The sequence below is a fragment of the Dipteris shenzhenensis genome, chromosome 30 (assembly GCF_047967505.1).
Source record: "Dipteris shenzhenensis isolate YYH24624 ecotype China chromosome 30, Dip_SZ_1.0, whole genome shotgun sequence".
NCBI classification, from domain to species: domain Eukaryota; kingdom Viridiplantae; phylum Streptophyta; class Polypodiopsida; order Gleicheniales; family Dipteridaceae; genus Dipteris; species Dipteris shenzhenensis.
This window is the reverse complement of record NC_141625.1, coordinates 40,755,883-40,781,192: the sequence shown is the minus strand read 5'-3', so window position 1 is coordinate 40,781,192 and position 25,310 is coordinate 40,755,883. Positions and strand designations below refer to the sequence as shown.

The 25,310-nt window shown below is 42.8% G+C and overlaps 1 protein-coding gene across 1 annotated transcript in view; it reads left to right on the top strand.

Annotated features, from left to right (window-relative positions):
• The first annotated feature begins 5,508 nt into the window (after positions 1 to 5,508).
• Positions 5,509 to 25,310, top strand: part of LOC147882120 (putative apyrase 2) — a 33,046-nt gene continuing 13,244 nt past the window's right edge. The window contains exons 1-4 of the mRNA XM_087401386.1: positions 5,509 to 6,489; positions 15,463 to 15,591; positions 15,783 to 15,839; positions 16,058 to 16,147. Of these exons, the coding sequence (XP_087257512.1) occupies positions 6,175 to 6,489; positions 15,463 to 15,591; positions 15,783 to 15,839; positions 16,058 to 16,147 (591 nt within the window). The 5' untranslated portion in view covers positions 5,509 to 6,174. The remainder of the gene's footprint in view (positions 6,490 to 15,462; positions 15,592 to 15,782; positions 15,840 to 16,057; positions 16,148 to 25,310) is intronic.

Sequence of the window (25,310 nt, the reverse complement as noted above, 5' to 3'; positions counted from 1 at the left end):
CAGAAGGTGTTTTGTTTCTAGGCTTCTCCATGTGTGTCACCACTTTATTTGCACACTCAAATAACAAATTGAAGGGACTACTAATGTGTTCTTAACTTTTCAGCCCACGTGCATTTTTTCTCATGTGCTTCATGAGCTTCATTTTCAGAAATCAAATGAGCTTCATTTTCTTGACTCATTGACCATCTAACAAGTTGCAACTTGGCACTAAATAAGGTCTGATCTTGTGAAACATGCCTCAGGACTCACTTACATCATAATATTTAAAATAATTTTATTTAACCAACTATTGCTATCTTAATCATGATTCTTGTGTATCCCGTAATTCAAAGATAATAAGTCGCTTCCTTCTAATGTACTTTTTATAATTCTATTTTAAATTGTCTTAAGCACAATAGGTGAATCGGTTTGTTAACTTAAACCATTTATTTTTTGAAATTTAAAATAATTTGATTTAGCCAATGATCGCTATCTTAATCAAGGTTCTTGTGCATCCCATAATTCAAAGATGATAGCTGTCTTAGTTCTAATGTACTTTCTATAATCCTATTTTTGTTTTAGGCACAACAGATGAATTAGTCTGTTAACTTTAAATAATTATTTTTTGGAATTTAAATATTAAAGAAGTTAGGCAAATTCTTTGATACCATGAACCCTATATATACAGCCAATTGATGCTATTTAAAATGTTGCAAAGAAGTTAATTTGATTGGTACAATGGTTCAGGTTAATTAATTTTGAAAGCAAACTACTTGGGATAGGTTTGAAGGAGGAGGATTTGATTTTGATTTCTTTTTCTTTGGAAGAAGAGGTATTTAGTGCCCAAAGTCTAAGTTGCCCATGTTTTCTCCTCCTGAACAGTGCAATTAATAGGCACAATATATTAACCCATGATGAAGGAAAAGGTAAATTGCAAATTTTGCATTGTCTAGATGCATCCATGTATATTATAGAATAGAGCTTAGGATATGTCAATAATGGGAAGCATGTATTGTGTGAAAAGAGTACTTTTGAGCCAATCTTGGAGTATGGAAGGAGAACAGAGTCAAATGCCATCATTAGAACTTCTATTTTAGAGGAGTTATAGGGAAGTAGTTTCTTGATTTTTTAGTCAAGCATCCTGGGAGTGCAAACATACTTGTTTAATTGCTCCATCTCATATAATATTATGGAAACACATAATCCAACCATGTAGGTGCCTTAGTCTACGCTTCTTTCATTTGAAAACCTCGCCTCTTGTAGTATTTTGTCAAATCATCAATTCAAAGCCAGTGTCCAAGGATGCCCCCCAATTTTCTATATTAACCTACTCTATGTAAGAGACCATACCTCCACATTGTCAAGCTAGACCTAATCCAAGAAATCAATTTTTCAAGAAGAAAGGATGAAATTGTGCCTTATTAATTGAAATCACTATTCACAAGAATGCTTAAGCTAAAGAAACAACCCTTGAGGTGGAGGTCCAAATTTGCCATACGATAGAGCTTAGATTGAGAGTTGGTTGCAAAGTCCAAGGTATCATTTCTTATACTTGCTTCTCTATTTGTGTCTGTATATTATTCAAATTTTTTTTGAGAGCGCAAGTGCTAAAGGGATCAAATATCTAATCAACCATTAAGGAAAAGGGGAAAGCACAAAATGGGTGTCACTTAAAAAGGCGACAAGTTTATAATGTATCCCTCATCCCATAATGCAAGTTGTAGTGCAAACAAGAACAATGCTATAGGTTACCCATACTACAAAGTAGTGGTTCAAACAAGAACAATGCCATAGGTTACCTGAGATGACATTCAAGGGATTTAAAGATATTCCACAATTCAAATGCCTCTCACCCTTTTCAACACATTCAATAATGACAAATCTTGTAGGTCCTCTCATTACATAACAAGTGAGCCTTCAACTAACATTTTGCGTCATTATTAGCTTGTCATGCGATACTAACCATTCTTTGGGGAGGCTTTTGTAGCACATAGATGTGTGCATTAATAAAGAAACCATTCGTTTTTCACTAAGCAAAGGTTGAGTTTGTAGAGGACATTTAAGTAGCCTATCCATCTCATGGTCATGTGCAAAATAAAATCCTTAAAACATGAAAGCTTATTATAACATGGTATGATGATTTATTATCTACTCCTTGAAAGAATATTGGAAGGTCACGTAATCTATCATTTCTCTAAAAGTATAATTTGAAATACTCATGGTTAGATAGGCTTTTCTTTTTTGGGGGACGTTCTTTATAATTCATTCAATTTGGCATACATTTGCACAACATGCCATATTGTGAAAATTTTCATGGACCACCACATTCGACTAATGTTTATAACAAGACTTGCGAAGAGTTGGAGTGCTCAAGAATCCCTGAGTTTCTTTTTTGAATATGATGTTGTGCAAACTTTCAAGAATGACCACATTCCACTGATTTTTGTAACAAGATCTCGACCAAAGCTTGGAGTGGTCAAGAACAATCCCTTATCTATTTTTTCGGAGTTTAACGCAAGATTCAAAGAAGGAGAAGAATAAAATATCAATATATAGGTGGCTTTGTTAATATTTAAAAATTCAAGAAAAAGAAGAAATGGAAGGGGGAGGTGGGTGGCAGAGGTGCAAAAAGAGAGAGAGAGAGAGAGAGAGAGAGAGAGAGAGAGTTGCAAGTTATACAACCTCAACATTAATGATTTTGTGCAATTATTTGCTGAATACACAAGCATGCAAATTAAAGGGCTTTGTTTTTAGTGTGAACCACATCAATACGTACATAATTTGGGTGCTTATTGTGATAGTAGACTATTGAAATCCATGTCAAATACTACTTTTCTTGATTCTTTCAATTACTCCTCAATGTTGCTTTTTCTTTGCTTACTACACAAGTGTGGAAACAAAAGGGCTTTATCTTCCATGTAAACCACACCAACACATATTTGATTTCTGGTGGTTATTGTGATTGAAGGCTTTTGAAACCCATGTTAAATACTCCTTTGTTAAATTATTGAGCTTGATTAATATGAATTGAATATAAATCTAAACCTCGAAGGAAATTAACTATGTTTTATGGTACCAACTAAGCTGACATTATATCTTTATCCTCGTTTAGGCATGTGCATATTATTCAGAGATGATTTCAGGAAATGAGTTGAATTCGAGGACTGAATGAAAGTCATGATTTGTCATGTTTTTTGTAAGACTCAAACCAATAATAAGCATACTCAATGTAACTAGTGGGGATGCGGCATTGATGTATTTGCATTGAAATTGTGTAAAATAAAGAATTTATTACTGGACAATTGTGCTCTTAACTAGTGAACGTGGGTTGCATGAGCTTGAATCGTGGCATTGGAAAAAGTACAAGCCATGTGAAGATGCACATAAAGGTCAAGGACAAGGAGAATAGAACTTATAAGGCCATAAATCTACCAAAGAATATGACAAACTTGGTTAAAAGAAGACAAAGATATGCCAAAGAATAAGACGAGCCTGGATAAAGTAGGAGACAAAGAACACGTGAGCTACGAGATAATTACTTTGACACATCAATTGATGACTAGAAAAATTCCATAGCACATTTTTTACACAATTATTAGTGGTTGAATGATTAAATTGTGCATCTGATGTTTCGACTGCTGCCTAGATTTGAGCTCTATGTCAATCATGGTGCACATGAAGGAGATATGGCCACATTTTGCTCATTGGTTGCCTTTGTTGTCAACTTAAGCTCATTGGTTTCCTCTGTTGTTAATCGATCTCGTTGGTTGCCTTGTTGGTAACTTGAACTCCTTGTCAATCATGATGGAGGTAATGGCATCTAAAGGTGCATTTACTAGAGATTAGCTTGGCCAAATCATGTGGCTAGCAAATCCCATTTAGTAAGAGGTCTAGAGGGGAGTGTTTTTTTTCAATGGTCTTTTTAATTCACTTCCACTCTCACCAAATAGCTTACCGCCATGTCTCACTCTCACCAAATAGCTTACCACCATGTCATGTCTCTAGACTGTGTGGAGGAGGTTATCTTTAACACATAGAGGCCTCCAACGGCACCCATAAGCTCTCATGGACTATTATGAGAGCATCTAGGTGCCCAAAGATGTTGGATTGGGGATGTTAGGTCACAATTTCATGCATGTTGTCAAGTAGAGGTGAAACAGCCTAAGATTTGTTTGTTCTTAGGCCGAGACTTTTCTAGACAAGCACTAGTTGAAGCCTCAACAGGTTGCATGCACTGATAAGAAGAGGCTTGAGAGCTAAGAAGAACAAAATGGACAATCTACATACTTGCACTAATGTAACATGGGATAAGTAACAAAGGTAGGGCCATTGGCCTTGGATCCCTCACAAGACCACATGTGAACATCCAAGAAATTGGTGCTTGCACTATGGCCGTATCATGATAAACTCGGATAGGTAAGTTTACTTCCTACACACCAGGGGGAATTATATTGCCTATACATTCACAAAAAAGAAAGTTTTGACTAAGATTGCTCTGGCCTACATTAAAAAGACGACACGAAGTGCCATGTTGCATGAGTTTCTTTTCTAGCTTATTAGGCGGAGAAACCCTGTGCCACATGGTTGGGAAAAATGGAGCTTCCCCATGCAAACTTTGAGTGCGAAATTTGCATAGATTGTTGCGGATTCTCCTTATGTAACTGCCCCTGTGATACAAGGGGGCGCTACACCATGGAAATTGGATTCCTTTTGCCATCGCCCCAACTTGCTCCAACATGTGCACACGCTTGTACGCTCGACCAATTGTGAGGGGCACATCGTTCGTGGCCTACGCTGAAGGCAATAGGAGTCTTCTTCCTAAGGGAATCAAATGTGGGTATGTGGGTGGATGCCCAAACGGCCTGAGTTGCCGTCGCTCCGAGCCTTAAGCCATTCTAGCGCAACAAGATTGAAAAGTCGAGAGCAATGCAAGAAGTGGCATGGAGGGTTTGCCATGTGGCATCTACCCCCTCAAGCCCCGATGCCCGCTCAGCACTCCCTCCCATCTTTGAATTCTGGAGAAGCTTTTGAGAGATATTGGAGAAGGTCCGGTGGTGACATAAGAATGTGCAATGCACATGGTTTTGTTACTACTTCTAGGTTTGTTTTGTTGAGGGAACTAGTACAATCATGTAGTAGGGAATGTGTTGGGGGAGGGCATTCCGGGCAGGAAACTGCCCAAGATCCGGCACGTGGCTGTGTCGAATCTTGGGCAGTTTCTACTCGGAATGCCCGACCACAGCGCATTCCCCCATGTCAAGGGTCGTGGGGAGGCATCAATATGCCACGCGTACGAGCAAGATCAGAAGGAGGTTGTGGTCGAACAACATGCGTGGACCATCATTTTGTGAACCCTCATCGGCATTTTTCGGCTGTTTAATCTCAGAGAGATTCCAGGCTTTGCAGTGATGGGAAAGAGGGGGAGCGCTTTGCCAATCTTGAATCTCAGCCGACCGCGTTAAGCTTTTGCTTGGCTTCGGGAACGAGGTACAATCATGAAGTGTGGCACAAGCAAAGCTGGGGTTCCTAGTAGGATGTGATATCATAGAGACCAGGAAGGCATTGAAGAGTGCCTAGGGAATCTGTTGAGGAATCAGGGGCATGTGGCAGTGGCAGAATGGTGGCAAAGGAATCCAGTGAGGTTCCTAGCGCTCTCATGAACCAAGATCCGGTTTTGATTTCCGTGTTTGATCAATGATGCAAGATCGAAGTATTTTGAAGCACATCATCGAAATATTTTGAAGTAACTCGGCAGTTCTTAGAATCTTAGCAGTAGCGCAGACGCCAAAGATCAAATCTCTTGGAACCTAAATTCGGAAGAACACACACCACGCGCACGATTTCAAGAAAGCTTGCGGAGTCATAGAGCTCAGAGATCTCTTCTTCGTCATCGCCAACAGTAGATTCATGCCTCCAACCCGCGAGTTTTGCATCAATCCGTAAAAAAACCATAGTAGCAACCGCAGGATCTCGCAATTCCGTAGCAGCATTTCTACAAGAGTCATACAGCAATTCTCTTTGCAGACTCTGCCGCCCAGATCTATCCATGCTGCTCTGAATTGGGTCAGGATCCTTCCAAGGAACAGCGAGCTGGAGTCCTCCGAGAGTTCTATCCGCCATCGCTCTATTCCTACAATCGAGCTGGAAGGTCAGCGCTCCGTCCACGGCGAAGAAGAGGACGAGCTGGAGGAGAAAATGAGGCGCTTACGCCAAGAGACCTTCACTGAGAAGGCTTATCGCTATAGGGGAGTGATCCTCGTCATTTCAGTGCCGCTGTTACTCATATCCTTCGTGCTGTTGACTATGCCCCGTACAGCTATCGACCCCAGCACTTTGGGCAATGACCTTTTTGAGCACTCCTCTACTGATTTGAAGCGTACAACCGATTCGCGGGAAAAGTATGCGGTGATTTTTGACGCGGGAAGTTCTGGAAGTAGAGTGCATGTGTACTGCTTCGGGAAAAATATGGAGCTTGTACCAATGGGGGACGAAATGGAACTCTTCCGACAGGTAACCTCATTCTTAAGAAATGATTCAGATTTTTCACGATACGTCCCACTGTCCGATGATATACCGTGCAAGTTTACTATCATTGCAGTTGGAGACTTCAGATTTGCACCCTGGGCAAATCTAAAGGTTATTAGAGTGAAACTGGGAGCCCGTCGTCTGGTACTGGCCTGTAGTAGTAAGGTTCCAAGCAGAGACAGCTTGAAGTATCTGATTGATAATAGGACCCCTTGTGGGGGTTTAGAACTTTGTTAAGCCTTGAGAGCAATAAGCCCCCTGTTTTGATAGTAAAGTCAAATGTCATTTGGACTTCTGAATCCATGTTAACACATAGCCCATTGCTGTAAGGGAAAAGCCAATTGGTGCCACTTGAACTCTCTTAGCCTTTGCGTCGCTTACTACTGGATGCTTCCCCAAATACTTATATGGTCCAATGCTCTTCCGTTATTGATCTTGTGTTTTGGCCAGATCTTTGGGCTTCAGCTGCACTACTTAAATAATCTCCCACAGCTCGGAATCTTTATCTTCCAGATCGGATAGTTGGTCCCATCCAACATTCCCAAAATTTGGAATAGGCATGTGGGATGCCATGGCGCAATATGTAAACAACCTGAAGAAGGATTCCAACCATAAATACACACTGCAACGAACTTGACAAAACTGCTCTATTGGTTGAATTGAAGTCGCTTTCCTTTCTTCCAGCAAAGGTGTCCTTCCACCTTCAGTTGTTGCAGTAGATCACCTCTGCCAAGTCTATTGGGTTCTGATACCATGTCAATATTATTGAGGCTAGCTTGCTACAGCATAAGCCTTGCAGTGGAATCATGCCAAAATCACAAAACACTGAAGATCTCATCAATACGACATGTGCACACATGAATACCCAAAGAACGATCCAGAGAATGTGCAGCCAATTAGAGAGCCAAAGTATCATTTATATATCATGTTCCAGAAGGACTGATCCTAGTACGAAATGTTGCCTACCTACAGCCACAGGGCTGTTCTGATCTAGAACCAAGGGGCGGGGGCAGGTCTGCTGCTGTTCTACTCCTTCTCACACCTCTTGCCGTGTGCCCAAGCGTGGGCTTCGATGGCTGGTCAAAGGAGCTCCTGATATTTCCTACAAGGAGAGGGCTGCTTTGCTCAACCCCTTCTGTTCTGGCTTACTGGACTTTCCACAAACCCGTAATCAGGTCTGTAACTGACTGGTGTTTCCACAAACCCCTAATCAGGCCTGTAACTGACCCAACCAGGGTCTGTAAGCAACCCCATGAAGTTGGCCGAGTCTGTGCTTCTGCCAACCCCAGCCAGGGATCCTTTTGTACACGACCTGGCCCTGTTCTGAATTCATCCTGTAGCCCTAGCAATTCCAGCTAAGTGGTCTTGTCCACTTTGGGCTCATGGACAGCCTCAAACGGTGGTCTGTGCTCCATGACAGTCGCACGTGGATTGTTTTAGCCCTATCTATGGGCTCCAACCAAACATAAGAAGGGTGCTCTTTTTGCTGCCCATATGGCAGCTGTTTGTGCTGTCCACGTAGCAGAGTGTAGTGCTCCCACATAGCCCTTAGAGACGCCTACATGGCATGATTAAATCTGCCCAGGTGGCAGTCCTCTCAGACCCTGGTGTATCAATGATTAGTCAAATCATAGATTTAGTCAAAGTCTCACTGCAAGTCTACTAAGATTCAATGTGCAGCCTATGGCTTTTGTAAAGATGGGAAAAAGGCAGATTTAGAGAAGAGCGAAAATAGATTAGGAGTAGAAGTGTCACATCAAATGTAGGTACAATGAGTGGAAGGTATGTTAGATATGCTCAATGCCCCACCCTCTTGGTAACCGGCAGTGGTCCAAGGTGCTCAAGTTGTAAGGTCCCCATATTAGGAGAAGCCATGTGTGAGCCCGGGACACTGGATGGGATCCTGACTTGCATGTAAGATGAGGTCTATTAATGAGACCGTTGATGGTAGAAAGGTGATTGTGTGGGAGCTCCTTATTCTTGCTGGGGCTTGGGGGGTCCTAGGGGGGCCGCTGGCCCCCCTGGTGGGGGTTCGGGGGCTCCCCGTCCTCAAGGCGACGGTATAGGGAATATTCTCTGAATATTCCATGAACGATTAGTCGGTTCAACCGACTACGTTGACTAGTCGGCTCCACCGACTAGGTTGATTGGTCGGTTCCACTGACTACGTTGATCTGACTAGCGCCCTCATAGCTATAAAGAGGTGACCTCCCCAGTCCGTTGTATCAGATGAGTTCAGATCAAATTAGATCTTCCAGCTAGTAGCTCTTCACCTAGTATCTGTCTAGATCGCCATCTAAGCTCCACTGTGGGAGCGCACGGGTGGACGGAGCCATCATCTGTACTACATCAATATTGAAGGAAAATTTTGTTTCTCTCCAGTTTGCTGTGTACTCTCTATTCTTTGTTCAGTTTCTGTTCCATTGCACCGTGTAATTTAACAAGGTAGACTTATAGAGTCCCCTCCATTATATTCCTTTAATCCCTCTCCAGGATTGAATGATATTAGTATACAGCCCCATGCACTTCTATTTTATTCATCATCTCGAATATATGCATCTTTCTCTGCTGTGCACAATCAACACTAAAATTCTTGTTCGAGGGCTGCTCACCATTATTATGACTATGCCCATCTACCAAAGCATCATCCTGCACCATGTATTGCTGTGCAAACTGTTGTAAGCTGCTCCTATCCATTGTCTTCATCATTCTGTGTATCATTGTCATCTTCCATTGTGTACTCATTAAAGTGGAAGCTTTAAGTATGAATGCATCACTGCCCTGTGCACCATGGGAGTCACTAGTGGCTTCCATGACTGCTCAATACATTGCGTACCTCAGTGTGTCCCCACTGTCATATGTCTCCTGTTGTCCATGGTTACCAAGGTGGAGGGTATCTGCTGGCTGGTCAACATGGAAGCATGGTAATGGGCCATGATGGGATCTGGCATGGATTCCCTGGAAAATGGGGCACTATCCCTTCTAGGAGACACTGAGTAGGTATCATTCTCATCCCCTTTTTTGGTACATAGTAGAATGCATGGTGTCACATGTACGCTTGCACAAGGATGAATGGTGATACACTAAGCTCATCATCAAGTAGCCAGGTCGGTCAACCGGCTGACCAGGTCGGCCAGGCACTATAAAGGGGCCTTAGCCCCCCATTTTGGGGATCCAGCTCCTGGCTTTGCCCTCTTGCAGTTCCAGCCTGCTGACACACATTTCCAGCCCTGTTCCCTGTCCAAACCTTCTTTTATCCGTGCAGACATCCACAAAGCAGTGGTGCAACGTGGACAGCAACAATTGGAGGCATATCCGGACCTGTTTCAGCACTGATCCTTAGTTTTCTCATCCCCATTCTCAGCTCTTAGAGCTCTATCACGGAGTTCTTTCAGCCAGATCACATGGACCCCCACAAGATGAGGCCTCGTCATGACCGTGACCTGGAGCCTATGACCCGACAGCTCAGACAGAGGGTTGACACACAGATCACACTTGGGGACATCCCCTCCTTGTTTAGAGTCGGAGCCCGACCAACGAGGGTCACAGTAGCCCTGGTTAGACGTAGAGCTACGACTAGGAGACGTGCCAGGACTGCACCTTTGAGTGGCTGACAACACTCTATTGCCGATTTCATGCCCCCATTGCCTCATCCACCGTGATGTCCTGTTGCTGCTGCTGCTGATGATGTTGATGATGATGCTGAGATTGATTTCTAGTCGACCATTGACATGACTATGTTGTACTTAGGACTTAGTACTACCATTCTGCATTTTTGCATTTTGCATTGGTATGGATGCTCATTTAGTAGCTCCACTACCACAACTTGTTTGTACTAGGTTTTTCACAGTCTCATAGACCCATCTTCCGAAGACTTTAATAATCTTTCTTTCTTTCTCTCTGATTCTCATTCTCACTCACGCAGACACCTCCAGCCTGTGGGCAGCACAAGCTTCATTCTCAGCCTCATACAGTGGTCTACATCGATGGTGTGCAGCATTGAGACCTCGATCATTGGAGGGAGTTGTTCTCATAGATTTTTGGGCATTGTCTAGCTGTCTAAGGTCTCTCTTCCGGGTTGCGATCCCTTGCTCTCTTGAAGAGTGTTTTCCAGCATTGTATTTTCAGTTCTCCAAGTTAAAGCAAATGCTCCTACATAGTAGGAGGGGACCATCAGTGGGTACGGTTCTTCTCCCTTTTTCCCCATGCCCCTCTTTGTGGTGTATACTGAAGAATTCTCGCTAAAGGTTTAAAGAAGGTCTTGCTGCAATTAATGTTGGAGTAGCATGGAGACGAGATGGAGAGAGCAAGATGATGAAAAGGGAGAGTGTTTATTCATGAGAGATATGCCCAATATATAGGCACAAGTTACATCCAGTAGTGACATCATATGTGAGCTCAGTAGAGCATCTAGATCCACAAATCTCTCAATCAGGTCCATGATTCTCTCAATCACACCTACTCTAGCACACCTACTCTCACACACTCCTAGCCCCTAGGCACACACTCATACATCAATTTTTCCTTCATTCCTCCCGATAAATTGATGACCTCATCCCTCAGCAGTAGTACATGGGATGCTTCATGGCTTGCCCACCATCATGTGGCAACACACATGGGGCCCCAACCTGTGACTCACTCCTAGGATTCTTGGTTTACAACTTGGAGATAGACAATGACTATGCATGGGAATACCCATGGGTCCTACAAGGTAAAACAAATGACTAACAATCATTGAAGGGGGACATCCCAGGGAAGGAACCCTTATTGACCACACACACAAAAATCTACTTTGAAGATGTGGGAAAATACCCCCCTTTGATGGCATATCTTGTCCTTTTCTTCCTTCTCTTCCAAGCTACCATAGTGTGGGGTACATTGTCATTGGAGAGGTTCTTGGTGTAGCCCTTCTTGTAACTTGGTGTAGCCCTTCTTGTAACTCCTTTGCCCTTTAATCTTTCTTGCATCCTTCTTCTTCATACCTTCTCTCTTAATGAGGTATGCTACCAAATGAGTAGCTTTAAGTAGGTTGACTTCAAGTATATGATCACATGCATCCCATATGCCTTCACATAAATCAAATATGAAGAGGGTCTTACCACTTGTTAGTAAAACAAGGTGCAGTGTCTACTCTTGTACATAGAAGCTCATGAATGTACGGCATAATGCAATCAACCAAATGCAAGTACATTTCATACATCATAAAAGATGTTGAAACCATAACTATGACATCTTCAAAATAAGAAACATAATGGTTGTAGTTGAAACCTTTGTTCCAATCATATCCATTGAAAACCATCGTGCAAGTCACGATATACTCTTCCTTCATGTAAGCTCTTGTCATAGTCAAACCACATTAGTAAACTAGTCGACAAGATAGTATGACTTGAAATCCACCTCAAAGTATAATAACTTCAATCCTCAATAGAAAGGATGAAAAATGCATTCAACCTTCCAATGCTGGCAGTCAAAGATCAGTTTGACTGAGATTGAGTCAACACATATAGTCAAACTTTGACTATCCCTTCCAAATGCAACCAAAACCAAAGAAGAGAGTATCTGGACTGGTTTTTCAGTCACTACAGCTCGGGGTTAAGACCAATGCACACCAAACTTTGCGGGGAGATTAGCAATAGGGTCGCCTAGCTCCTCGTGAAAGCATTTCGCAAACAATTGAGTGATAGAGTAGAATAGGCGCGAGTTCTCCTTCAGCTTGCAGGAGCAGCCATGGGGAAATGGCAGCCTTTCCTCTTGATCCCACCGGTCAGGTGAATTGCCCTTGACTGAAGATCATGGGCTGAAGAGGTTTGTCAAAACGGAGTGGATTGGGAGATCAAGCACTTGCAAAATCGACACCTTGCACATGGAGGAGTCACCTAGCCATTATCTGTGAAATGCTTTGGTTCCTCCTAGGCCTCATCATGCAACGCCTAAGAGGATAGCAGCGATGGTGAAGATCTCATGGATGAAGCCCTCCAAGGTCAGCCAAGAAGAGGAGAAGAAGATGAAGAAGATGAAGGAGGTGATGACATGTGGCACACGTGGGTAGAAGATCAAGGAGGATCATACAAGCTCTGATACCACATGTTGGAGTAGCATGGAGACCAGATGGAGAGAGCAAGATGATGAAAAGGGAGAGTGTTTATTCATGAGAGATATGCCCAATATATAGGCACAAGTTACATCCAGTAGTGACATCATATGTGAGCTATGTAGAGCATCTAGATCCACAAATCTCTCAATCAGGTCCATGATTCTCTCAATCGAGGGCGATTCATCTAACCGGTGGGATCAAGAGGAGAGGCTGCCATTTCGCCATGGCTGCTCCTGCAAGCTGAAGGAGAACTCGTGCTTGTTCTACTCTATCACTCAACTGTATGCGAAATGCTTTCACGAGGAGCTGGGCGACCCTATTGCTAATCTCCCTGCAAAGTTTGGCGGGCATTGGTCTTAACCCCAAGCTGTAGTGACTGAAAAGCCAGTCCAGATACTCTCTTCTTTGGTTTTGGTTGCATTTGGAAGGGATAGTCTAAGTTTGACTATATGTGTTGACTAAATCTCAGTCAAACTGATCTTTGACTATCAGCATTGGAAGGTTGAATGCATTTTTCATCCTTTATATGGAGGATTGAAGTTATTATACTTTGAAGTGGATTTCAAGTCATACTATCTTGTTGACTAGTTGACTAATCTGGTTTGACTATGACAAGAGCTTACATGAAGGGGGACATCCTAGGGCAGAGAACCCTTATTGACCACACACACAAAAATCTACTTTGAAGATGTGGGGAAATACTCCCCTTTGATGGCATATCTTGTCCTTTTCCTCCTCTTCTAAGCTACCATAGTGTGAGGTACATTGTCATTGGAGAGGTTCTTGGTATAGCCCTTCTTGTAACTCCTTTGCCCTTTGATCTTTCTTGCCCTTCATCTTCTTCTCCTCTTCTTGGCTGACCTTGGAGGGCTTCATCCATGAGACCTGCTTCACCATTGCTGCTATCCTCTTAGCTGGAGCTTCCTTACTCCAGGATGTTGCTTCTCAACGGTGGATCTGTAAAACGCGCTGCTCTACAGGCCGGCACTGTCTCTGCAAAAGTCGCGATCCTCCATCTTTCCCTCTTCTAGGTCAATTTTGCAAGTGCTTGATCTCCCAATCCACTCAACGTTTTGACAAACCTCTTCAGCCCCATGATCTTCATTAACACGATCATTAACTGCTGCACGCTACATAGATCTAGGACCAGAAGAAGGCTTTGATTTGGGCCTATGGTTCAACTAAAGGAAAGCACTTCATTGTCCTATTCGACATGGGGTATTCCGAGGATGCCATCTCCCCACAGCTGGCCAAGAAGATGGCTTGCACTCCAGTGCCTTCGGCTGGCCGTGGATGGTTTCACACCAGGTTTATGCGCTTAAATCACGCACAAGGCTACATAGTTTCCTTTTTTTTTTCAAAAGGCCTCTTTTACGTGAGATTTCATCACTATGCCTCTGCTCAGATATGAAATGATGTAAGGTATTTAGTGGTCCGACATCATTCACCTCTTCATGATTGGTAGCATAGCTTCACTAACGTTGAGGGTCTTCCCGAACCGGCCATCATTCGTGGGAATAGGAGCATTCCTGGCATCTCATTGATCTCACATATACAAGCTCGTCGTGCCATTCGCAAAGGCCCTCATTTATGTCTGCCGCCAATAGGCCGGTGTATAGACGGCTCCACCTCTGTGATATAGTATGGTTGATCTTCTCCAAGAGTTCCAAGATATCATGCTGTGATACAAAGTGGGCCTGAGGATCACCACATTGAATGAGTCCTAGGCTCATCTCTGCTCAGTAAATTCCCATATAGGCTATGCTAGGTATCTAAGTTCAAAGATCTCTCTTTGTCACATGGCCCTGGCATACGAAGTTATAAAATTTAAGGTGATCCAAGGACTTCATGAGGTCATTGATTATTCCCCTATCTACTCATGGGCCAGGTTAAACCAATAGCTCCTATTCAAGAGGATCTGTTCTTTGTTTTGGCTATTTCAAACCATTTATCTTGGATTTGCAGCTCAGCATCTAAATACGATGATGAATTTCCATTGTGAACTTTAGTTGTCCAACAACCTTCAAACGTGGGAACACGAGCAATGCTTTGCCTGTGCTATTATTATCTGGTTGTTGCATTGTGCTAATCTATGCACAGGAATACACCATACATTTTCTCTTTTTCAACATTTTATTTTTTCCTGCAATGTGCATCTTTGTGCGTGTGACTATGCAGTTTATGTGTTCTGTTGATCAGGCCTGCCTGTTCTCTTCAGATGTGGGGTCTGCTGAGAGACTCAAAGGATATTAGAACTTGCGGCCTTATGCGGCATTCAAATAAGTTGGCAAGCCAGAATGAAAGTATTAATGTATTATGAAGGCATATGATTTGATCAGCCATTGCCAAGGTTGGTATGTAGGTCAAGTAGCCCAGTCATTGCTACGGAGGTTCTCTGTACCCTGGTTGCAGACCACTTGCTTCCAGGACAGATCTTTTTCAAACTGTGTGTTGAGGTTCCATGGCCCTCTTAAGATGTAGACATGCCATGGGCATGAGTAGAGTTCTTAGCATGGTAAAAACAATGAAATTTTTAATGTCATAAAGTTGTCATTTTTCTTTTATCTAACTCATGATCTATTCAACCTGATCAGTGCTGCAAGGCCAAGTAAAAATCTTAATCTTATTTTCGACTGCATCCTTTTCACAAGCAATGGCATATATGCTGCACTGTGTGCTGATTGTCACTTTTGCTATCATGTGACTGCATTAAATTTTGATTATTTCTCTCACTTTGTGATTGCAGTAGTTGAAATAGCCATCGTGTGGCTTGTTTTAGAGGAGAAAGTGGTTGTGTGTTTCTTTTGGGTGTGAGTAGTGAGACTATACTCAGACAAAAGGCTTGGATATGAAATATTGTGCAGAAGAAGCCAGGGCTAAGTTTTTATGCTTCCAATCCTAAAAAAGGTGCCAATTCTCTGAAATCATTGCTGGATGATGCACTCAATGTTGTGCCAGTGGATCAGCGTTCAACAACACCTGTACGCCTAGGGGTAACTAACACTGTCCTGGAATTTTTATCTGGTCGTGCTGGGCTTTGTAGCTTGCTGCATCTCCTGGACTTCTCAGAGCCAAAACTTATCTCACTTCTTTTCGTTGTCCTTGTGTATAGTTGCTTTTGCAAGGTATTTAATCAGACCTGATTGCAAACAAGTAATCATTCTTTGAAACATACTTGGTGCAGGCTACTGCAGGATTAAGGACTCTCCCTGGAGATTCGGCAGATGACTTGTTAAGAGAGGTATTCAGCCTTCCGGTCGTAGAGACTATCAAGTTTTTTACTATGTGCATCGTTTTCTTTTGGGTTGCCCTGCTTTTCACATGCATGACATCAAAGATATGTAAAACCTAGACTAGAATACATAAGAGGTTTCCCTTCATATATCCTCAATTATAGGACATGCTCTCCTCAGCAATCAGAAATGTTTAAATGATTTCCTGTTTTTTTCTTGAAAACAGGTGAAAGCGTTTCTTTCCGAGAGTCCGCTGAAATTTAGGTCAGATTGGGCTAGTATTCTGGATGGAACTCAAGAAGGCGCATTTGAATGGGTATGTGCTTAAACTTGAATTGCATTGAACTGAACTTGAAGCAGAGTTTATGTTTCTCTGTATGTGTGCGATTTGTGAACCATCTTATTATTATTGAAGATCATAATTCTAACATCAGTTGAATTTTAAGACACTGTCATTTTTACAGGGATTGTTCTTTCTGTCTTAGGGAAGCAAACTGTCAGCAGTTAGTCTTCACTTGCAGGAGATGTTCCTCTTTTGCATAATGATCTTTGATGCCCATGCTTCTTTAGATTTCATAGTTTAATATTTCAAAATTCCCATTTTGTACTCTTGTCAAATGACTCTCTTATGAAATTGTATGTTTAGAAGCACTGTTAAAAGATGTTGTATGCAGAGATGCTATTGGGTTCCTAAATTCTAGTTGGAAAGATAGTTCCTGTACATAGATACCTATAGAACAATAGCTATCATTGAGCCCTTCATGGTGTGATGATTGGGAGCTGGCTGATTAGCACATCATTGATACTAGGCTTGGAGGTCGTTGCCATGGAGTTTCAAACATCGACCATTTCATTCATGGATTAGTCTGGTTGGTCATGATTGCATGCTCAGTGATATGTGAGTTGCACAGCCCTGCCCAAAATGGGATGTCTTCCATTTAGCAAGATTGTGTGAGGCCATGGTCGAGAGATTGTGAGGACGAGTTACAAGTTTCAAGATTTATTGATCAATCATGCAGGCTGGGCAGTTTAAAACCCTACAATGATTGTGTGCCATTAACACTAGTTTGGTAGCTCGACAGGACATAAAAGTATAATTTTTAGGGTTCCAAATTTGTTTTTTGAACCTCTATCCAATGGAAGTACCTTTCAAGACATATTTTGTTGACTTGTTCAAGAACACGGGAGAAATACTTCTATAGACAAAGAACTATGACAAAACCTTTGCAACAATTGCATGGTTGCTGTTTGGACTCTTACAAACTGTTGGTTGAATGATAGTCAAGCATATAGCCCTATTAAAAGAATCTAGTGGTAGTGGTATCTATTTTTCTGAACATAGTTTTAGCATAGAAAAAAAAATTGGGTGGAACTTTCAGTACTAAAAAATATATTTGTTAGAAATCGACCAACAGAGGGTATGCACAGCAGAAAGACTGATAGAATTGCCCAGGAGCTCACACAGTGTGGTGTGGGGTGTGGAATCACAAACTTCTTAAACTTATGTAGCATAGGTGTGCAGACTCATCGATAGATAATGAACCAGCCAGATATAGAAGACACCAAAATAAAATATCTCCATCCAAAGCTATGGACACAATACAAAAGAGAGAGATCCAGAGTCCCACCAATGGTGGTCCTCTGATCTTACCACAAGGTCCTTCTCCTATCTGCCAACTATCTCTAGACTTGAGCCCTCGTGCTCCACCTCGAGCATAAGTAGACTTTCCACGTCCAAAGATCTTCTCCACCTTGCTGTCTGGAAACCAGCCTAGGTGGGCTGCCACTCAAGCTCAGTGTGCAGCTCCTTCAGGGTCACCTTCACCTCTTGTGGATAGGCACAAGGCTAGCCTTCTTGCTGCTCCTGTCTGCTGTCAGAGGGTTGCTCAAGATGATGAGTAATGGAGGGCCAAATGCCTTCTTTTATAGGTCCAAAGGCCCCTAATAAATGGCCATTGAGTAGCAGATCAGCTAGGCTATGCAGGACAAGGGCAAGTCGTCCGCACCCAGCAAGGGAACCACTCAGACAGTCAGGATGTTTTTTCTACTCCATGCAGGGGTTTTATGGTAGATGCCCACCGTGCCTATGAGCATCGGTCTTCTGGACCATTGCATGTGCCCGAGCATGGGGATTATTTGGACTTGTATGATGCATTCTCTGTGCCGCAGAGCACCTTCTTGCAAGATGTCAAGCCATCTTTTGGCTCACAGTTTTCTGCATCTATGCAGGCCGAGCCGTCTCTTTTGGACTGACCCATTGGTATGCATCTGGTTAGTGCTCCCTTCCTGCACCAGCGAGTATGCCTAGAGTTGGTTTTGGTTTATATGGCAGCCCACACCCCTGGGGGAGAGGTCAACAGTCCTCTTCTCAACCCTTTGGCATGCCATCATTTCGAAGAGATGCATTTAGGAGAGAAACCCAGCGAGGGATTCATGCACCTATCGCTCCGCTAGTGAGCACATACAGGCAGACGCAGCCAATGCATTGGATGGCAATAGGTACTACGCAGTAGGGGGTTAGTGGTGGACTGCAGGCCACTTTTGATGAGATGTTGTTAGATTCCTTGCATTCATATAAGGCCCTATCTGAGGCCATCAAACTTGAGATGTCTTTCTCCGATTATGTGAACCTCAAGCGTGATGATGCCCGCACTTCTGGAGGTTACACAAATAGGAATTATGCAACCAAGGATGTCAAGGACAAACTCATAGTGCATAAGTTTAAAGGGGACACTCGCACACCTAATGAGCTAGAGGAGTGGCTTACAAAGCTGGAATATTTCTGCTTCTACCCAAAGCAGGATGAGGACCGCATAATCTTTGTAGGTATGCACATGCAGGACTATGCACACACGTGGTGGTGGTATATGAGGTATTCACCTCAAAGGCCAACCACATGGAGGGGTCTCAAAGAATTGATGGTTACTACCTTCGTATCCCCCCTCTTCTTGGATTAGTACTTGGCTGAATTCTATGCATTGTCGCAGACTGGTACAACCCAAGAGTATTTGCACTGCTTTTGGAGGATTTCCTTGTTTGTTCAGGACGTATTTGCGAAAGGGAAGTTGCTGCGTTTCATCCATGGATTGAGTCCTTCCTTGGCTGCAGATGTGAAGGCACATAATGTTAGAAATGACCCAACAGATGGTACACACAGCGGAAGATTGATAGAATAGCCCAGGAGCTCACACAGTGTCATGGGGGCGTGAAATTCAAAGTACTTTAATTTACTACAAGACTGTGACATTTTTGGTTTTAAAAGTCTAAGCATGGACTTAATAATGTGTAATTAAACGCGGCATGGTGCCTAGCACATAAGCGTAATTAGTCCCTAAGCCCAAAGGCATTCCAAGGAATTAAAAGAGTGGTTGTTGGGAAATGATGATGTGGCATTTTTAATGGGCCCCCTAGAGGGCCATGTATCTTCAGTGGCCCCCCTAGAGTTCCAGGTGGCTCTAGTGTCTTCTACATGCTCCTTTGCCATTCCTGGACCTTCCTGGGCCTTCTAAACTTCACATGTGTGGTTTTCTCTCTCATCTTCTCCCTTTGTTGAGATTTTGGACTGGTTTTTCAGCCTCCTTCAGCTGAATTCCGTTTTTCTTCATAACTCCTTACCCGTTTGGATTCCTCGACTTCCGTTTGGCCTGATGGCTTCCCCTCTGCCTCCCCTTCGTAGTGATATGCTTTTCCCTCCGTGCGTTTGGTAGAACGAGCAGAGCTGAGAACTTCTTTTGCTGGTCGAATTTGCAAAAGTGGCTTTTTCTGGACCTTTTTGCTTCTACTGCCTCCTGGGCCTCTCCTCTTGCAAAGCTACAGCTTTCTGTTGAATTTCGAGTGGTCCCACGCGCTGGTTGACTGGTTTTTCTCAGTTTTGGAGGACTTTCCGGCGATGAAACTTCTCCAAAACCTTCTTAATGCATTCCTCTCTGAAGCACGCTTCTTTTGAGCCCAAGAACTCCCATTTCTTCGCGACAGAAGTGCTTCTTTTCGCATTTTTTAGTGGAATTCTTGCTGGTCGGCTCTTGTAAATGCTCTTTCTTCATGCTTTTGCACTCCTCTTTGGCTGAGAATGCAATTGGGCATTGGCTACTATCTCCTCTTGGCGATTGAGGACTTGGTTCGAGTTTTCAGGGCTTGGTGAGTTGTGATTTTGCTGCTGCAATTTCTTTTTGCCATAAGCTATTGGTTGGCCTCGTGTGCCACCTCTTTCTTGGCTCACAGGTGCCCAGGTAGTGCTACATGAGTCATTCTTTGGTTGGGTACTTTGCTGATTTTATTTTGGATCTTTGAAAAGCTTTGTGAATGCCATGTGGAAACCACTCAAAGAGAGTGCAGCTTGGGTGTAGTGTGATTGCATCTAGACAGCCAATGGAATTGCACTCAGAAAAGAGAATGCCTTTGGATTGAGCCTATGGGTTAAGTGCACTTATGTGATGGTGTTCTATGCTTGAAAGCCTTGCGAAGGCTTAGTGAATTGGGGCTGCGTGCTCAGTTGCAGGGAAGGTCTCCCAGATGCAACTTGTAATCATTTCACTGTGAAATATAAAGAAATTCTGAAAGGGGCGCCACGGTGTTTAGGGCCGTGTGCACTTGTCTATGTTTGTTGAGCAGGGGCATTCTAGCCTCCATTCCTTTTTCAGTGATTTTGTTTGTGAACAAATGGGTAAATGCCAAATGGTGATGATGCAATGGTTAATGGTTGTGATATATGCTTTGTGAGCTGTAAATAAGGGCTGAAGTGATTAAAGGTTTAGTTCCACTGTCCTCTGAGTGATTAGAGGCCGGTTTCATTGGCTCCATTGCCGAGATACCACACATTCTTTCTCAAGAGGTGGGCCTCGGTAGTTTGGTGGAAGGATATCTTTGCTGCACTTTTTGACAGCTGAATATTACAACCATAAACATGGTGAGTACCCATGAGCAAGAGAGCTCCACAACTCCTCAAAGGAGAAGGCAGGAAAGCCTTAATGATCCAGCTAGTGTACAGCTGTAGGGAGCACAACAAATGCCTTTTGAGCAGGCCACACATGAAGCTACAACTGAGCTTAACGGTGATACTAGTTCTAGCAGTGAGTCAGATGATGCTACTATGTTAAATGCACAGCTTGCAAGTGCAGTGACTGCTTTGACTCAGCTGGCTCGAAATTTGGCTCAGATTGTGCAAACAAATGCCAAGAAAAGAAGAAATCAAGAAAGCACAAGCATGGAAAGAGTGAGTACACACATGCGTCAGCTTCTCATGGCGGACCGCACACTCATGCATCAGTTTCCCATGAGGGACAGCCATAAAAAATGACTCAGAAAGTGACTTCCAAGAGAGAGGAATCACCCAAAAGAGCACTTGAGAAAGAGGTACAAAAAGTACAGCCAGTGCAACAGTATGAGCAGCCAGCACAAGGCCTTGGTTTGGGTACTTCTACTCCTCAAAATAATAATGCACCTCAGCCATATTTGAGGCAGCAACCTGAATATTTTGGTACAGATTCCATCTTTGATGCTATGTTGATTTCACCGCCAATTGGGCATAGAAAGCAAGCCATGTATGACAATGTGGGAATGCAGCCAGGCATGCAAGCCACAGCATATGCTCCCATGCCTAATGAGAGCCAAGCATGGCTCTCCCTAGTGAAGGGAATGCTGCAAATATACAGCCATCTTTGGGACAGCCAATATCAAATGTATATAAAGAATTTAAGGATGGTGGTTCTCATGTCAAGTTTGATACATATAATGGAGTACAGGACAGGTACAAAGCCCTCACATTCCTTCAACAGTTTGATGCTGCATTTCTTGGGGGTTTGTTTACAGAAGCATCCAAGATGAGGAAGGTCGCCACATTTTTGAAAGGCAATGCACTTAAGTGGTACACCAACCTTATGCTTCATGGAGATGCACCTGCTACTTGGCTGGAATTTAAGCAAGTGTTCTCTTCTACTTGGCTTACTCCAACTTTTGAAGTCGAAGTACTTTCACACTGGCATGACTTGTCATACAAACTTTGCAAGAATCTTGATGATTACACCCAGAGGTTGTGGGATGTTTTGCTACCATTGAGCTTTTACAGGCATGTTTCTTTGAAAGAGCAAATAGAGAGGTACTGTTGTGGATTGCCTAGTGAGCTACGTGATTATTGCATCAAAACCAAGGTGGGTTCTATGACTCAATTAATTGAGAATGCAAGGACAGCATATGCATGGATGCAGGAGAAGAATTTGGGCATTATGGACAGCAAGAAAGAAGACAACAAACGGGCTGCCAAACACCAGGATAAGGACATCAAATCTGAAAATAAAAATTATGGCAAACGATCGTTTCAAAAGGGAGGAAAAGCCCAATTCAAAGCTGGTCAAAGGCGTGGACAGCCTAATAAACAGCCCCGTACCAAGTTATTTGATGAAGAGAAAAAGTCACTAATGGAGCAAAACAAATGTTTTATATGCAAAGGAGAGGGACACCGCTCTTATGATTGCCCATCCAAGAAAAGAGACAGGTCAGATGATGATAAGAATGGTGATAAACAGGCTGATCGGAAGGGCAAAAGGCCTAAACCTTCCGCAGGACTTCTTCCAGATGTGATTGGGAGTTTGCCACATGCACATGATGAAGAGGAAATGAAAAAGATTGAGATGTGCAGAGCATGGGGAAAAATCAGAAATCAGAATTGTTTGTTTTTCTTTGATTCTGGGGCAAAGGCAAATTTCATAACTCCTGATATGGCAGGAAGGCTTGGCATCAAGCCTGAGGAAATGGGGCCATCCACCAGCATGTGTGATATGGCCAACCCTGAACTCAACACACCTGTCACTCCTATCATTGGCAAGTTGAGGATGCATATCCAGGGATATCAGGATGCAGAGGACTTCTACATTATGCCTTTGCCAGAGTGTGATGCTTTGCTTGGGATGCCTTGGATGTACAGGGTGGGGGCTGATGTGCAGATGAGAAACAAGAAGATTTCTTTAACTCATAGAGGCAAAAATCATGTACTTGATGTAAAGTTGAAAGGGGAGTCCATCCCTGTAGTTTCAGCTTCTTGTATTTCCAATGTAATAAAGTGTCATATTTCAGCGTACTTGATTTTTGTCAAAGAGGACAGCCAACCAGTTCAAGAAGGCTCTACTCTTTCTGCTTTAGATAGAGAAAGGGCTGCTTTTATTTCAGATTTTCAGGATTGTTTCTTAGATGCACTTCCTCAAGAATTACCTCCCAAGAGGCCTGAGGATCATCAAATTGATATAATTCCAGGAAGCTCACCACCTAATATACCTCCCTATCGTGTCAGTAAGGCACAACAGGAAGAGATAATGTCACAAGTGAAGGAACTCTTGGAAAATGAAGTAATACAGCCAAGTAATTCTCCTTACTGTTCCCTTGTGTTGCTTGTGCAAAAGAAGGATGGCAGTTGGAGAATGTGTATTGATAATAGGGCTTTGAATAAAGTCACAATTAAGAACCGTTTTCCAATTCCACGCATTGATGATATATTGGATCGGTTGGAAGGTTCCTTAATGTTCAGTCGTATTGATCTTAAAAGTGGATACCATCAGATAAGGATACAGCCTGAAGATGTCTACAAGACTGCCTTCCGCACTTCATTTAGCTTATATGAGTTTCTTGTGATGCCTTTTGGTTTGACTAATGCACCTGCCACTTTCAATAGAATGACGGACAGAATTTTTAGAGCACACAGAAAGTTTGTGGGCACTTTCTTCGATGACTATCATTGTGTTCTCTAAAAATGAGCAGGAGCACAGGAAACACCTCACTATTGTGTTTCAAGAGTTGAAAAGACACAAGCTATTAATAAATACAAAGAAAAGTGAGTTCTTTATGCATGAGATTTATTTTCTCGGTCATATAGTGTCAAAGGATGGAGTCAAGATGGATCCTGCAAAAGTTGAGGCCATAAGGAGTTGGCCAATTTTGAAAAATCTGCATGAAGTCAGAAGCTTTCTTGGGTTGTGTTCATACTATCGGAGGTTTATAAAGTACTTTGCAGAAATTGCTTCTCCCTTGCATGCTTTATAAAAGAAAGCTGTACCATTTCGGTAGGGACCAAAGGAAAATGCAGCTTTTGAAGAGCTGAAGCGAAAGTTGTGTTCTGAACCCGTTATTATCTTGCCAGATCTTGCAAAACCCTTTGCTATAACTTGTGATGCATGTGGGAACAGCATAGGAGGCACTTTGATGCAGGATGGCAGAGTGGTTGCATATGAGAGTAGAGTTCTCAAAGATGCTGAATTGTACTTGCAGACATACGAGAAGGAAATGCTAGCAGTGATACATGCTTTGACCACATGGAAACATTACCTTCTTGGAGCTGATTTTTATGTGCAGACAGATCATTAGTCACTTGGATATTTTCTCACGTAGAGAAAATTATCTGAAAAGCACATGAGATGGGCTAACTCCCTCTCAATGTTTCATTTTCAAATTGTACATGTGCCGGGTAACAAAAATGTCGTGGCTGATGCACTGTCGAGGAAACCACAGCCTGAAGCAGTCTCCAAGAAACCCAGTGTTTCAGCAGTGAGCATTGCTTACAACAATGTGTTAGATGTGATGAAAGATTAGTATGATAATGATGGCACAGAAAGTCATAATGGAAATTCATGCTCCTCCATATGCAGGACATAGGGGAATCACAGCAACAATTACAGCAGTGGAGTAATACTTTTATTAGCCATCTTTGAGGAAAGATGTGGAAGAATATGTGAGAACATGCATGGTTTGTCAGAATGTAAAGTTTGATAGGCAGAAGGCACCTGGGTTTGTTACACCCTTTGCCAATTCCGGATAGACCATGGCAAAGCATAGCTATGGATTTTGTGTTTGATCTTCCACGTACTCCTATTGGACATGATGGATTGTGGACAATAATTTGCAGGTTTAGCAAACAAGCCCACTTTGTGCCAGTAAGAAAGAAAATTACAGCAGATCAAATGGCCAAATTGTTTCTGCAGCATGTCTTCAAGTATCATGGGATGCCTGAATCCATAATCAGTGATAGAGATCCGAGGATGACCAGCCTCTTTTAGAGAGGGCTGTTTGAAACTATGGGCACTACGCTGAATTTTTCGTCATCTTTTCACCCTCAGTCTGATGGACAATCGGAGCAGGAAAACTCTACCATCTTGGATATGTTTAAATGCTATGTCTCAGACCACAAAAGCAAATGGGAGCATTATTTGCCTTTCTTGGAATATGCTTACAATAATACGGTGCACACATCCACAGGTAAAGCACCTTTTGAAATAGTGGAAGGTGCCAGGAAGATACCTCCCATTTTGCATACAAAAGAGAATCTTTGAAGCTGATCGTTTTGTGGAAAGCCTTGAAGAGGCTTACAAGAAGATCAAATATGCCTTGCAAAGAAGTCAGGACAAGCAGAAAAGAGTAGCAGATAAGCACCGCAGGGAATTGGTATTCACAGAAGGTGATTGGGTTTTGCTGCGTTTTCAGAAGGCAAGGCTGAAAAA